This window comes from Marmota monax, unplaced genomic scaffold, assembly GCF_021218885.2.
Source record: "Marmota monax isolate L192 unplaced genomic scaffold, Marmota_monax_Labrador192_F-V1.1 WCK01_AAM20220418_F8-fsc00008, whole genome shotgun sequence".
Classification (NCBI taxonomy): domain Eukaryota; kingdom Metazoa; phylum Chordata; class Mammalia; order Rodentia; family Sciuridae; genus Marmota; species Marmota monax.
Window position 1 is genome coordinate 7,399,204 of NW_026694432.1, and position 14,368 is coordinate 7,413,571.

At 50.2% G+C, this 14,368-nt stretch overlaps 1 protein-coding gene across 1 annotated transcript in view; it reads left to right on the top strand.

The window, feature by feature from the left end:
* Positions 1–1,847: 1,847 nt before the first annotated feature.
* Slc2a1 (solute carrier family 2 member 1) overlaps positions 1,848–14,368 on the top strand; it is a 30,240-nt gene continuing 17,719 nt past the window's right edge. The window contains exon 1 of the mRNA XM_046469025.2: positions 1,848–2,132. Within this exon, the coding sequence (XP_046324981.1) occupies positions 2,115–2,132 (18 nt within the window). The 5' untranslated portion in view covers positions 1,848–2,114. The remainder of the gene's footprint in view (positions 2,133–14,368) is intronic.

The following is a 14,368-nucleotide window of genomic DNA, read 5'->3' on the forward strand; positions in this document are numbered from 1 at the left end:
TTTGAGCAGGGAGGTAGCAAAACCCAAAAGATACTGAAGAGAAGGCTGCAAGGTTGGCAGAACGGACTGGAGTGGAAGGGAAGCTAGAGACAGGAAGACCATTCATCCATTCACTCATTTTGTCCTCTGCTCATTCACCTTGTGCCTCAGTTACAGGCACTGTCCTCAAGTTGCTCACATTCTGGGAGAGACAGTCAGAGGACAATAGCAAACTGAAAAACACCCAGGAATAAAGGAGAGAAAGACTGCCACTTCCCAGAGCAGGACCCACTCCTGGGGCACTCTAAGGCCTGCTGAGGTAGAGGGAAGGCTTCCCAGACAGAGGACACAACCTGAGCAAAGGTACGGATGTGAGGTGCTGGTGCTAGGAGTGAGGCTGAGCCTGTAAACAGGTGTCCTGAAGAAGGACCTTGATGGCCAGGATGGGCCTCTCTCCCTCCATGACAATGTCAGATATGTGAGTGGGAATAACAGGGTCCAGGATTAGAGAAGATAAAGATGCTGTAGACACTGGGAAGTGGGGAGGAGGAGGAGTGGTGGAAGGTGGTGTTAGTAAGACTTAGTGCCCTCTATAGGCTTGAAGAGAGAGGAGGGATATGGTTCCACACTTTCCAGGCTTAGTAGTAAGAGGCTGTAGAAATTGGAGCCATGGGCAGGGGAATGCCCAGAAGGGCTTCGTGCCCAGAGTGCCCCTTCAGCCAGCATTGGACACACTGCCTAGAGAACTCCAGGGGTCATTTCAGCCTTCCCATTTCCAACAGGACTAATCCCACCATGACCCCTCCGCACAGGGAAAAGGACCTGAGGCTAACCCTGGACTTTGGTCTGAACTTTCTTGAGACACTGTGTCTCAAGAAAGACTCTGGTCTGGAAGAGGAAATAAGTGAACTCAGATGACAATACCTGCACAGTAGTAAATGTGGTCTGATTGTGTTTCATCACATGCTAAGCACTTTCATCACATGCTAAGCACTTCATGAGCTCACCTCAAGGAAACTGTTAACTCTGGCGAGAACACACAAACTGTTATGAATTTAATTTTACCCATAAGAAAACCGTGCCTCACAGACCAGGATCTTGCCGAGGATCAGGCTAGCCTAGCATACAGATGAGTTGGCTCGATGCCGAGGTCTCCTGTGTCCTTAACCATTCAGTTACCCTGCCTTTCATGCACTTCACACTTAGGTGTCACTATAGATACACCTGAACTGTCAGAAGTAGAGAAGAGGTCAAAGAGGTGATTTAAAGTCACTTTTCATATAAGAAGTGGGCATGGATTTCCAGGCAGAGGGCCCGGATGGTGCAAAATAGAGGCTTGGCTTGGGAGCAGGAATGTTGGGGGTGGAAAAGAGGAAGGGAAATCTCAATCCCTGAGCAAGACCTCCCTCAGTCCAATAAATACTTAAATACCACGTTCCACGTAACAGACGCGGTTCAAAATATTTTACAAATATTAACTCGTCTAATGTTCATAACAACCCCAGAAGGTGATGATGCTATTATTATCGTTAGTTTACCGAAGTTATCCTGTTGCAGAGTGAAGAATCCAAAGTCCTAGCTTTTACGCGATACCCTACGTGGTTCCCAGTTTGTTTTACAGCCGGGTACCAGCTCCACCATTTTGCGAGAGGCTGCTAAGGCTCAGAGAGGTGTGCGCACTTGCGCGGGGTCACACAGCAAGCGTCCCATGGGGTCCCAGCGCACTCGGCACGCGGTAGACTGGCAACCAAGGAGAGGCGGCAGCCAGGAGCCCTCCGCCCCTCCCCCCGCCCCTCGCCCCCTCCCTTGGAGCCCCGCCCCGGACGTGCTCTACCCCAGGCCCCGCCCCAGGCTCTGCCCACACACCCCCGACACACCAGCCTGGCCAGCCAATGGCTGGGGTCCTATAAACAGTGGGGTACGGGAGCTCTAGTGCTAGAGGCAAGAGGCTAGAGGTAGCCGGCAACCGTGCAGATCGCGGCTGGGGGTCCGGGAGTTAGTGTGCCAGAGAGCGGGAGGTCAACCGACGGAGTCGGAGTCAGGGTCGGAACAGAGCCTGAGCCGGAGAGCGCCGTCCGCCCGCTTGTTGCCGCCCGCGCACCCAGCGCTGCCAGAGCCACCAGCGCAGCGCGGCCATGGATCCCAGCAGCAAGGTGAGTAGCGCGCCGCGAGCCCTCCACGCCCGGAACAAAGGCGACCCCTGCGGACCCTTCCGCCGGCCCGGGCCTCCCGGATCGCCTGGCCGTGCTGTGCGCCCGGGGCCGGCGGCGCGCCTCTCTGAGCCTGGCTCCGCGCGGGTTCAGGACGTAGCGCCTTGGCGGGGCTGGGGGTGCGGTGGGGATGGGTTCCGGTTCTAGCAAGCGGGAAAGCGCAACGTGCGTATTTGGCGCCCGCGCCGAGTCACCAGCTTCCTTCCGGGGGCGCCGCGCCGTCCACGCGGCCCGGCGGGGGCCCGGGACACAGGGCCCTGGCGCAGCACGTCGCGCACGACCTCGGCGGCGGCGGCCCTGCGCCGGCTCCTCCCGGTGCGGGGGAGGGGGCCCGAGCGCGCCGCCCATTGGCTGAGCGAGCCGAGCCCCCAGCCCGGCCCCGGCCCGGGCTTAGAGCCCGCGGACCCGCCCGCTCTCCTGGCGGGATCCTGGCCGCCGCTCCCCTCGCCCGGGTGCTGCGCTCGGTGAACAGCTTGGCCAGGGCCGTTTTCCCGGCCTCCCGCGGTCCTCGCGGCAGCCTCCCGAGATGCCCCGGCGGAGGGCACTTCCTTCAGGCCCGTGATCGGGCGCGGGAGGTGCTGGCCCCGGGTCTCAGTCGAACAGCCGGTTTCCGAGACCCTTTTTTCTGGACCGTGTGGGCCCCAAAGCGGGTGCCTAGTCCTGGGGAGATAGATGTATTCTGATGAGGCGCGGTCCCGGCCGGGCGGGGAGAGCTCTCCGGGGGCCCCGCGAGCCGGGGGCTGGGATAGGGCCCCAGGCGGGAGCTGAGCGGGAAGAGCGCCTACCATGGGATGAGGGACAGGGACTCCCTGCCCTGAAGATTGTGGGATGGGGCAAACTGTCTCGTTGGAATCTTGGCAACTTATCCACACACACACACGCTCACTCTTTGCATCTGTGAACAAGGTTGTCCTGCAGGGAATCTCTGTGACTGCTCCAAGGCGGCTCCTTTTCAACAAGTGTTTACTAAATCCCTCTGTGTGTAGGGCATTGTTTCTTTGCTCCCTCCCTTCATCTTTGTCTAGAATATTTCAGGTCACTTTTTTCTTTTAAAATATTTCCTTTTACCTACTTGATTTTTCAAATGAAGGGTCAAGAATACCCTTTGTTTTTACCTGGGACGTGCAGGTTTGGGACTGAACCCAAACTACCCTTTCTCTATGCTGTGGAGGTATCCGATGGGACCCAGCTGGGTGACACCAGGCTGTACCCTCGCCTGGAAAAGGCCTCCCCAGTACATACCTGTTGAATCCAGAGGGATTTGCTTCATCCTGCCTTGGCCTTAAGGCTTGAACGGAGACCTGAGTAAGTTCCTTCTTTGAGGCTCCCAACTTGCATGGCTGAGCCACAGTGGTGGGGGTGTAACTAAAATATAAAAGAGAGGTGATTTTTAACCAGGGACAAGTCCTGAGATCCCAAAAGTCCAAATAATTGCTGTGTTATCTTAGAGCTCTGGTAGGACACTTAACTTCTCCGGGCCTCTGTTCCTCCACATGAGAGACAGGGATAACTTTTGTTACTTCCTCAAAGAAAAGAACTGTCTTATCAGTGTGTGATGCCAGACCTCGATATTTATTTGGGTGAATAAGTGAGTATTCTAAGTGGAGACAGAAGAGTAGAGGGGAAAATCAACAGCTGCTTCCAGTTTACTGAGATCTGGGCAAAAATGCTTTTCCTTGTCTCTGGCCATTTATCCGTGCTGAGGTTCTTCTCTGGCCTGGAGCTCAGAGAAGGGAAGTAACTTTCCTGAAGTGGTTGAGCTGGATTTGAACCCAGGCTGATCAGCAGGGCTTGTGTTTCTGTCTCTCCAATTCCAAATGGAAAAGAGAGTTCTAACTTCAAAGGCAGCCTTCACAGCATCTGGTCTAAATGCAGTGGCAGGTGGGTGCTTTTCCAGAGTTTCCACTGTCCGCTGGGTGGATCATCGGAGCACCTCCTGCCCAGTGGTTCATTTGCATTTATAAATTCATACACGTTATCTGCCTACATAAAATAGAAATCTCAAAAGACAAATACAAGGTAGCAATGATAGTAAATTTTGTTTTCTAAATTCTCTATGATCATCTTGTATACTCTGGAGACTGCTGATTTGATTTCTACCACAGCCTTTTGGAGCCACATGTTAAACTGAGACCTGGCATGGTTGTATCCTTTGCCGGGTGTGTCTGGCTTGAAGCCTTAGTTCGGCTATGTTCCTCTTCATCTCCTCAGAACTGGGAATTGACTCAGCTGACTTCCCCATGCTCCTATGTGCTCTGAAGTGCTCCTCTGCAGCTCGAAGTAATGAGCTTAACTGAGTAGGAAGTAGGGAGGGGCAGGTGAAATCGTCTGGCTACCCAGGGCTTCACCTACCGTCCCTCCTGGGTCACAGGCAGGAGTGAGCCCTGTCCTGGGATGTCTCACCTCACCCTTTGTGAAGAACTTGTAGCTAGTCTGGTCTATTCCCATCTGTGCCCTCTCTTTTACTGACCAGTCTGACCTCTACAAAAAGGAGGCATCAGAAATCTGCAGGGTTCCTCGGCCCCTGGTGGTAGGAAGAACATTGGTATTTGAGTCCTGCAGATGTGTTTAGTTGTCTCACCCGCAGAATGATGTCATTTTTATAGCATTAGAATATCTATATGAATTCAGGGGGATAAATGTGGGTGTCTGTCCCCATACGTGTTCCATAAATGTTCCTTGCTTCCTTGGACTCCCATGATGCACTCTGCTTGCCTGGGTCCCAGATAACATACTCGGCCCTCGGATTCTATGCAGAAGCCTGGTGTTCTGGCAGTGTGAGTTTTTTGGATGCCTGGCTCACGGTTATTACTTAGGTAAAACATTAAAGCTCCTACTGTCAGTTCTACCAGAGGGGATTTGTCAGGAAGCTGGTTTGCAGAAATGGCACATGGGCCAGAGTAGCTAGTGTGGCTCCCTCCCTGTCTTGCCCTAGTCTTCTTTGTTCCCACCTTCGTGCCTGAATCTGAGTCAATCTTGGGGAGTTCAAAAAGGGAGATAATATCCTTTATCTCCTGGATCCTTACAGCTGCCCTGTGAAGGGGATATGAAGTCATGGGGACCTCAGGGTCCAATGAAAAATGACTTTGCCAAGGTCACACACTGAACATCCCATCTTAAAACACACTGTCATTCTTTCCAGTATCATATAAACGAATGAGAAAGTCAAGCAGGAAGAGACGCAGCAGCCCGTGGCTTAGCCCTCCACTTGACAGAAGGGAAAACTGAGGCTGGAGAAGGGAAAAGTCTTAAGATAAGGCTGTCACAAAAAAATTGAGGCGTTCTGTGGGTTTGGGAGAAAGCATGCTTTCTTCTTTGTATTCTACTGCGTTCTGTGCCATCTTCACTCATCCCAAATGAGCAGAAATCCCCAGGCTTTAGGACTTTCCAAGCTTTTTCTGGGTGCAGTGGCAGTCTGGAAGTTGGATTAGATGTAACCTGACAACTGAAACCCTCTGTAAATGGAAACAAAACAAAGCTGTGACCTTGGAGAAGTGGCTTTCCTTGGGCCTTGGTTTCCCTCTCTGTAAAATGAAGGGTTTGCCACCCCTGGTGGAGCCCAGCTTCATGCCCTCAATTAGGTGGTGGCTATTTTAAGTGGAAAGACCCTTTCCAGAGCCAGTTTGGCATTACAGTGTAAACAGCCCCAAGATGATCCTTGTTCGGTGCTGAGCCGTTCAGTCTACTTGCCCCAGAGCTGGGTCAGCCCTAAATCCCCCATAATCAGCTTGTGACTTCAGGGAACTCAGCTTTGCCCAGTACCTCCTGGTCACAGGGTGTCAGAACTCAGACCTCTGCTCTAGCACCGAGGGTACAGGCATCTAGTTTTCTCTCTCTGTCAAACTGGCAGAACTGGGGAGACCTAGAACAAAGGGGAAAGTGTGCAGCATTGGCGTTGGTCCTGTAACCTCCACACCCACCTTATTCCAGGGCATAGAGGTGACAAAGCCATTCAGTCTGGTAACCAATGTCCCCAGGATGGCAGAGGCCAGGAAGGCTCCTGGCTGGATTCATGGGCTCAGAGAGGCTGTGTCCAGGCTGGCAGGCCCAGCCTTGGCCACCAAAACAAACCTCCAATTGTTACCTCCCTCCAGGGGAGGGGTGAAGTAGAGCCCCAGGCTGTCATCCAGCCACCAGGCCTTGGCAGTAGCTGAGGAGTAAACATTGGGGTTTTGTGGTAACTGAAACCGGGCTCCCGGGCCTTAAACCTGGGCAGGAAAAAGGTAGGGTTCACCCCTTCACTATTTTGCTGGCTCTTGCCTCCCCTACACCCCCACAACCTGGAAAGGGAGAGAGCTCTTGCCCGACTCCAGTTGATGGCACCTTTGGCTGCTGAAGACTCTGCAGGACAGAACATCTGCCCAAATTGCTTAGGCCAGAGCTTACCTCTCCCTGCCCTGGAATTGGGCGTGGGAAGGAAAAGTCTGAGACAGAAACAGCTCTACCATTTGACCTTAGGGCGGGCACATGTCTTGTGGGAGCTGTGTCCTCAGCCCTAATGGAGATAATGACCCCCTCTGTGGGTCAGCAGCTCTGAAGCTCACTAGGAGTGTGGGGCCCATGCCGCAGTCTTGAGGAGTGGCTGAGGAGCATAGATCTGCTTTCATAGAAGAGTCAGAGCCCCAGGAGGGCCAGATGACTGGCTGTAAAGCCCTCTGCTGGAGGAAGAGGGGGACTCTCTTGGGATGGGGGTGGGCGGCGGGAGCAGTCCAGCTAACAAAAGAGAAACCGCCTCCCTGCACTTCTTGAACACCAGGCTCCCCCTGGTGTGTAATATCTCAGAGCCACTTCCACAGCTGTGCAAAGCCACCCCAGGGTCCTGGCACCAGGTGTCCATACTACTCTGGGCTCACCTCCCTCCCTTTCATACTCGGGTACTGCGCGTAGCATGGCCAGAAGCAGCACTGGCATGGTGGCTGTGTCCATCATGTTGCTGGAACTGATCATGAAATCCACCCCAGTAGTCATAATTTGAATCATCGCCATCTACGGCATGGTGGCAGTAACCCTCAGCATCAACTCTGAATGGCTGCATTCTCCAGGAATTTCCTCCAGCCAGGCTCTGACTTGCGAGTGAACCTGCATGGCATAGCAGCTGGCTTTGCCAAAGCAGCCCTGGCTGTTTGTGGGCATGGCCACCATCCTCATTGTCGCCCAGGTGCTCAGCCTCTGCAGTCTCAGCATCACCCTTGTCCTTCGGTAGCCCTCGACAAGCCCGCCAGCCGCAGAATATGACGTTCTTCTCATCCTAGAATGATGTGCCTGGCACATACATGTGTACCTGCCCCTCAGTAGTTGATCTTGGAAGTTCACAGTGTCCTAGTCTTATGGTCTCTTGTCCCCACCAGCTCCATGCCACGGAGCTAGGTCTGCCTCTCACCCATCCAGACCCCTGACAGGTGAGAATGCCCTTCCTCACCCAGAGTGCTCTCTGCAGTCAGAGTGTCATTTTTTCCCCCTACTGGATGTTATTTGTAAAAGTTGACCTATTCATACGTCTGTGCAACAGCTCTCCATCTCCTAGCCACATAAAGCCTTCAGTACTGGGCATCGTGGCCTGTGCCCATAATCCCAGTGACACAGGAGGCTGAGGCAGAAGGATTATTAGTTCAGCAAGACACTGTCTTCAAATAAAATAAAAATGACTGGGGATGTAGCTCAGTGGTAGAGCACCCCCTAGGTCCAATCCCCAGGACTTCAAAAGAACGAAAACAAAAGACCCTTTAGATAGAGTGCCCCATTGTAGAATTACTATTTGCTCCATGACTGCTGGAGGGCAGTGCGCTGGGCCTGCCAGGCCTTGGCACTGGAGCTGTTCTCAATAAAGTTTTTAGATGTGACTGGGGAAAAAAATTGAATAACCCCCCCCCCCAAGTATTTATTTTTTAGTTGTAGTTGGACACAATATCTTTATTTATTTATTTATTTTTATGTGTGCTGAGGATTGAACCCAGGGCCTCACATGTGCTAGGCAAGTGCTCTACCACTGAGCCAGGATCCCGGCCCTCTCTTTTTTTAATACAGAAATAATGAAGCCAACTAAAGAGAAGCATAAGAAGTGAAAAGATAAATGTGTTCTTTCTCCAAGTTGTGACCGTTTGATGCTTACACGCAGAGACCTCTTTGTGAATGTGTAAATGTGTACTCATATGTGTGATGTTTGTGTAATTGCTTCATACTTTCTACGTGTTCTGTGTGGCGCCCATCCAGTTCACCAACCCAAGCCTTAGAGAAATGTTTGCAGTGTTTCTCTCTGTACATACAGTAGTTACCATGGTACAAAAAGTTCAGTAACTATTTATTCCTTACACAAAATTACATTCTATATGTTATACCTTGATTTTTTTTTTCTTTTAATAATCTACCCTGGGTCTCTTTTCATGGCAAGTACATACAGATGTGTTGCATTTTTTCCAACAGCTGCATAATATTCCATTACAGACAAGTTCCACCGTGATTAAGAAATAGCATCCCCATACTTTCTTCATACCACTCACCACCTGATATATTACATGTATTTATTTTCTGCCCCAGCCTTCAACTAAAATATCAAGTTCCATAGTCAGGGATTTGATTTAATTTATTGCTTAGTCCCCACTGACCAGGAGGATAGTGTTGGGAGCATGCATTCAGGTATAATCTTTACTTAATAATATAATTAGAAGAACCTCTCTTATGGGGGACTGAAGCCTTAGAGGAAAGAATATTTTCTTAAGGTCGCAAAACGGAGGAACCGGGCCTTAAACTTGTTTTCTGAGAATGACAATGACGTTTGTATATGCCCAGTCTTACTAAGTTAATATTGTCTTAGTTGAACTGGTTCCCATCTCACTGCTGAATGTATACCTCCTCAGGAGTGTCAGCTTCTCCAGGGTCCAATTCTAGACCCAAGGTTCAAGCATACAGCACAGGGAACCAGTTGTTTGCATTTAAGGATAATTACCCTTTTAGTTATTTAGGGAGGATAATGTGTTTAGGCCTAAAAGGTTTCAATCTTTTGTTTGTTGAGTTCATGCATTGGGTTTGCTCCTAACCCCTCAGGGGACCTGGGGCTTAAAGCAGAGATTGACAAACTTTTTGCAAAGGGCCAGATTGTAAAAATATTGTCAGCTTTATGAGCCAAATAGTCTCTGTCTGCCTCAACCACTCAACTGTGCCATCAAAGCATAAAAATAACTCCAAACAGCAGATACACAAATGAGTATGGCTATGTTCCAATAAAACTTTATTAATAGTCTGAAATTTGAATTGAAATTTTCACTTACCACAAAATGTTGCTCCCCACCCCCAATACACACACAGTTTTAAAAATCCAATCCCCCACCTTAGCTAGCAGGCTGATTTTGGCCCAGGGGCCACAGTTTATCAAACTTGGCTTAGAACAGAATCTAGCAAAGTGGCCAAAAGTTTCCCAAGGTTGATCTGAGGCTGTCTTGGTTCAGACGGACAAGGTGGACAAGGCGTAGAGAGTGGCTGGAATGGAATTTGACCTACATAGCAAGTACCAGGTAGAAACCTTGTTTCCTTCAGGGGCCAGTACCCGGAAGCAGGGTGGGGGTCCAGGGAGGACCTTAGCAGGAAGGACATAAAATCAGGCATCAGAGATCCCTCCAATTTGAAGGTCCACATAGCATACTTTTTCCTCTCAGAGTCTCCCATTTTCTCTGTGAGGGGACAGCAATCCCCCTGCTGAACAGAGCAAAGAATATTCATGGTGGTTCAATCAGGATATGAGCAGCCCCTGGCAGTGTGCCATTGCTGGCTCCTCCCCTCCCTGCTTTAGAGATTGATGGGCACCTTCTGCCTTCAGGGCCACTGTGGGGTGCCCAGAGGCTCAGTCATGCAAGTCCTAACATCACTAGAAGGCTCAAAGGCAATGGTTTCAGGAGGAGTCAGTGGCTGAGGTCACCTGAAGGTCAGGCTTCTGAGGTTAGCCCATCACTCTTCTTGACAAGCCTTTGGGCTGGAAGGGGTCACAGGGTGAAACTCTAAACTAAGAGCTCCAGTCCTAGCCCTGGCTTTTGTTTGCTGAGTATCCTGGGAGCTTGTCCCCAGACCTTAGGTTCCCATCCATCAAGTGAGGGTGTTACAATAGTCTGCAATTTCTTAGGCTTCTTTCTTTTTTAATGCCCAGAACTTTGTTCAAATGGAATCTTAGAAAAGAAATGTACAGAAAATGAAAAGGGAACTGTCATGGATCAGGTGAACCCTGCCACACCCCTTCCCACCCCACTTAGAGTTGTGAACCAAGTGCTTAGAAAGCCAGGTGTCCAGTGCTCCTTGCACCTTGGGAAATTGCAGGAAGCTGTGGGAGGATGAGGTGGATGATGAGGTGGAGTGACGTCTGGATGTTGCTGGATTAGGACCCGCCTCCCTCAGGGCACACCCTGTCTCTTGAGCAGGCAGTGCCTCGTGCACTCCCTCTGCCAATATTGACTGAGAGCCTGCTGTAGGGCAAGCCCGGGACCAGGCTGCTATGCCCAGGAAGGGCACGCAGGCAGAGGTCAAAAGGCCACTGTGAGTTTAGCAACTTATGCAACATGGCCAGGGCCACCCACCCTCCCAGTGTGAGGGAGGAGAGGTTCTTTTTTTTTTTTTAGAGAATTTTTTTTTTTTTTAATATTTATTTTTTAGTTCTCGGCAGACTCAACATCTTTGTTTGTATGTGGTGCTGAGGATCGAACCCGGGCCGCACGCATGCCAGGCGAGCGCGCTACCGCTTGAGCCACATCCCAGCCCGAGGAGAGGTTCTTGAAGCTAATACCTCATCAGTGACTTCTGGGAGAGGGAGAGCTTTCGGTGGGCCTCAGACCCCCAGAATCAGAACAGGAAGGATTAGGAGTGGGGACATGAGATAACCTTCTGTATGCTGGAGGCTGAGCATTTGGTGAACTGAGGGTGGGGGGCGGTCAGGATTTGAACTCTTTCTGCCTTCAAAGGTCTGTTCTCTACAGCCATGTGGGCTTGGAGTGGAGGATTCCAGCAGATGCCATTAGTTTGTTTCCACCTCTCAGAGCTCTTGAGTTCCAGCACTCACAGGGATTTGATGAACAGTTAAGTTGGCTGAGTTCCAATGAGCACCATTTTGGCAAAACAGATACACGAAGATAGTTTTGCCCCAAAACTATATTGATAAAGTGGCGGATCTTCTGTTTTACAGTTGTTCTCTGCTATTCCCTACCCAGGGTACTCTGGTTGCAGAGATGAAAAACCCAGTTTCCATTCTTAAATCACAATGGCAGATAGGTATTGAGGGCACAATAAGGACAAAGGTCTCAAAGAGAATGGAATATTCTAGAAGATAGCTCTGTCCTCAGAGGATGCTGGGGGTCCTAGTCTCTGGGTTCTTCCTTTCTCCCCCATCCCTAAAAAAGTTTTCCACAAGAAAGCCACAGTTGTGGGGTTTGTATCCCCTCTCTAAGTCCTCACCATTATATGAGCTTGACACCCAAATAAATACATGCTGAATAAATGGACTTCATTTCTACGCTTCAGTTTTAGTCATGGGCTAGCAGGGACACATGGGCCAGTGGTGGCCCGATTGAGGTGACTTCCTGTCCTTCCCTAATTCAGAAAACACTTGCTGAAGGAACTCCACTCTGCTCCACAATGGCACCAATACAGAATTCAATAGCAGCCCCTTAAGAAAGGAACATTATTCCCATTTCCCAGGTGAGAAATCCAAGGTCCAGAGGCAGGGCAAGAAGTAGTTCACTGAAATTGAGCCAGAGTCCCCTGATTCCAGGTCCAGCCACGATTAAGCTGAGTGTGGTGGGAGCAGGGGTATGTGACTGGGCTCAGTGCCGTGTGCCTACCAAGGAACAGGGACCCCGTTCCACACTTGCAACTCACATGTAGCCAGTCCGAGCATCTGTTTCTTACTGGCTGTATCGGCCCCCATTTCTCCCCCTGCACATACTGTTCTGTCTACCAGGAATGTAGTCTTGCCTTTGTTTCCTACTTGGCAGACTCTGCTTGTCCTTCATGGTCTAACTCCAGTGTCACCTCCTCGGAACTCATCTTTTGATTAGAAGTCTCTCCCTACAGGGCTCTGTCAGTTCCTCATACCACCCCTGTTAAAGCCTGGACCACACACTAGCCTCATGTCTTCATTGTCTCCCCGCTGGCCCTCCAATGACCTGCTGGCCCTTTCCTTACGTCAGGACGAGAGCCTGTTTGATTCCAGGCCCCAGTCCCAGCACAGGGCCTGGAGCACGGGTCACTGAGTATTTTAGTGAGTTCTAATGCAGCAGCCTACCTGGATGGATATGGCCATACTCCAGGGCCTGGTAGGCAGGTTTTCTAATGTGGAGTTTGACCTTGACCTGCCAATGACAAAGTCCTGCAGAGGTTTTGTCCTTGCCTCCCACCAGTCCGCAGTGCCAATTGAGCAGCTGCTCCACTGGGATCCAAGAGTGACTTCAGAAGCCCAAGGACTCTTGGAACATTAGAGCTGGGATTCAATAAAACAAGGCCTATAGTAATAACAATAAGTGCCTCAGGCAGGCTGTGAGTCTTTCATTTATGCTTCATCAGCATGACTTTTGCCAGAACCATGGTTTATCTGCATTGTTTTTCTTTTAGTATTTCTATTTAAATTGCTGTGTTCCAAATAATAGGAAATCATAGGGCATGTAAAAACTTTACTTTGCATAGGTAATCCATTCACATGGTTCAGAATTCAAAAATGTTCGAAAGGGTATAAATTGAAGTCTCACTTTCACCACATCCCTGGCCACCTGGGTCCCCTGAGGCATAATGTTACCCTTCATGTGCATTCTTTGAAGTAAATATGAATAGTCCCTAGCCCCACCAACTTTGGTGGGTTTGGTTTGTTTGTTTACACAAAAGGTAGCATCTAACACTTCTCTGAAGCCTGCTTTTTAACACTTCATTTGAAGAGTGTCCTAAACAGTACTTAAAGAGCTTTATTCTTGTGTATTCCACGCCACAAATCTGCCACATCTCATTAAATCACAGATTTGCATTGCTAGTTTTATTTCTATTTCAATTTGCAGTAGAACAATACATATCTTCCCTACCATAAGTATCACACCCAGTCACTGTTGAGTCATCCTAGTGATACCACCTCATCACAGCCTCTTCAATACCAGTGGTCACCTGAGGACCTGAGTTTAACCCTATCTTGACTGGGTCCCACCAAAGGTTTGTCACATGCTCATTGCGCATTCAACTGGCAGCCCCAAGTCTAAAGGCTTCCTAGGAAGTTGAGAGAAGATAGACTTCGGGGTACAGTGCCAGAGATTGTGTGTGAAATTGCCTTTTAGTTGGGTCATTAAAGACAAGATTTAGAAGGAATGAGATGGCTCATGGCAGGAGGAAAGCTCCCTGCATGTCAGAAGTTAACCAAGGAGGGGAGACAGACAGTGGAAGGAAGGCCCGTGTTCTGATGTGTAGTGGGCTCCGAGCTGTGCACTTGGGCAGTAAAGCCTCCTTCCTCTTTCTCAGTCTCTGATATGAGAACCGTGGCTTTTGCAATCCTTGCCCTGTAGGCTTCTAGTGAATGAAAAAAAAAGTACTAGGAACCTGTCTGCTTAGCAGCTATGCCCCATGTTATCTGTGGTGATCTTGAAGCAAGAAGGAAGCCCAGAGACTTCCTGTGGGGCAACTATGGCACAGAGACCCCCAGCAAGGCCATGGCTGGGCTGAGACTATCCTCCACTATCATGGAGTTTTCTCCAGACTATCCTGTGGCCCAAGATGCAAGCTTCTCTTCCCTACCTGCAGTGCCAGCCCTGGGTGGTGTAGGCATGGTGACAGGTGGGAGCCAGCCATTTCTTTGGCATGCTTCCCAAGTCCATTCTCCCAGCAGTTAAGGGTCTGCCTAATGTTTCTTGGTTTCCTTGTTTTAAAAGGCAGAATGAGTCCTCTACCTTTCTCTAGCCAGGTGGACACCTTGTTGGCCTCTCACCTATGTGTAAGCAGGGCCCTTTCACCTGCTGGCCTCTACCCCTCCCTCTGCCTTCTGTGTCCAGGGAACAGAGCCTACCAGCCTTTTTCTTCTCCAGCCCTTTGCCCCTTAGAAACATTTGCTGCCCAACACACTTACTCACCTTGCATCATGTACTTTGCCAAAACACAGGTCTGGTTGGTGTGTTATCTGTGTTCCAATAACTCTGGGAAGCTCCTGGTTTGGGGGTGCTGCTGTGAGGGGTACT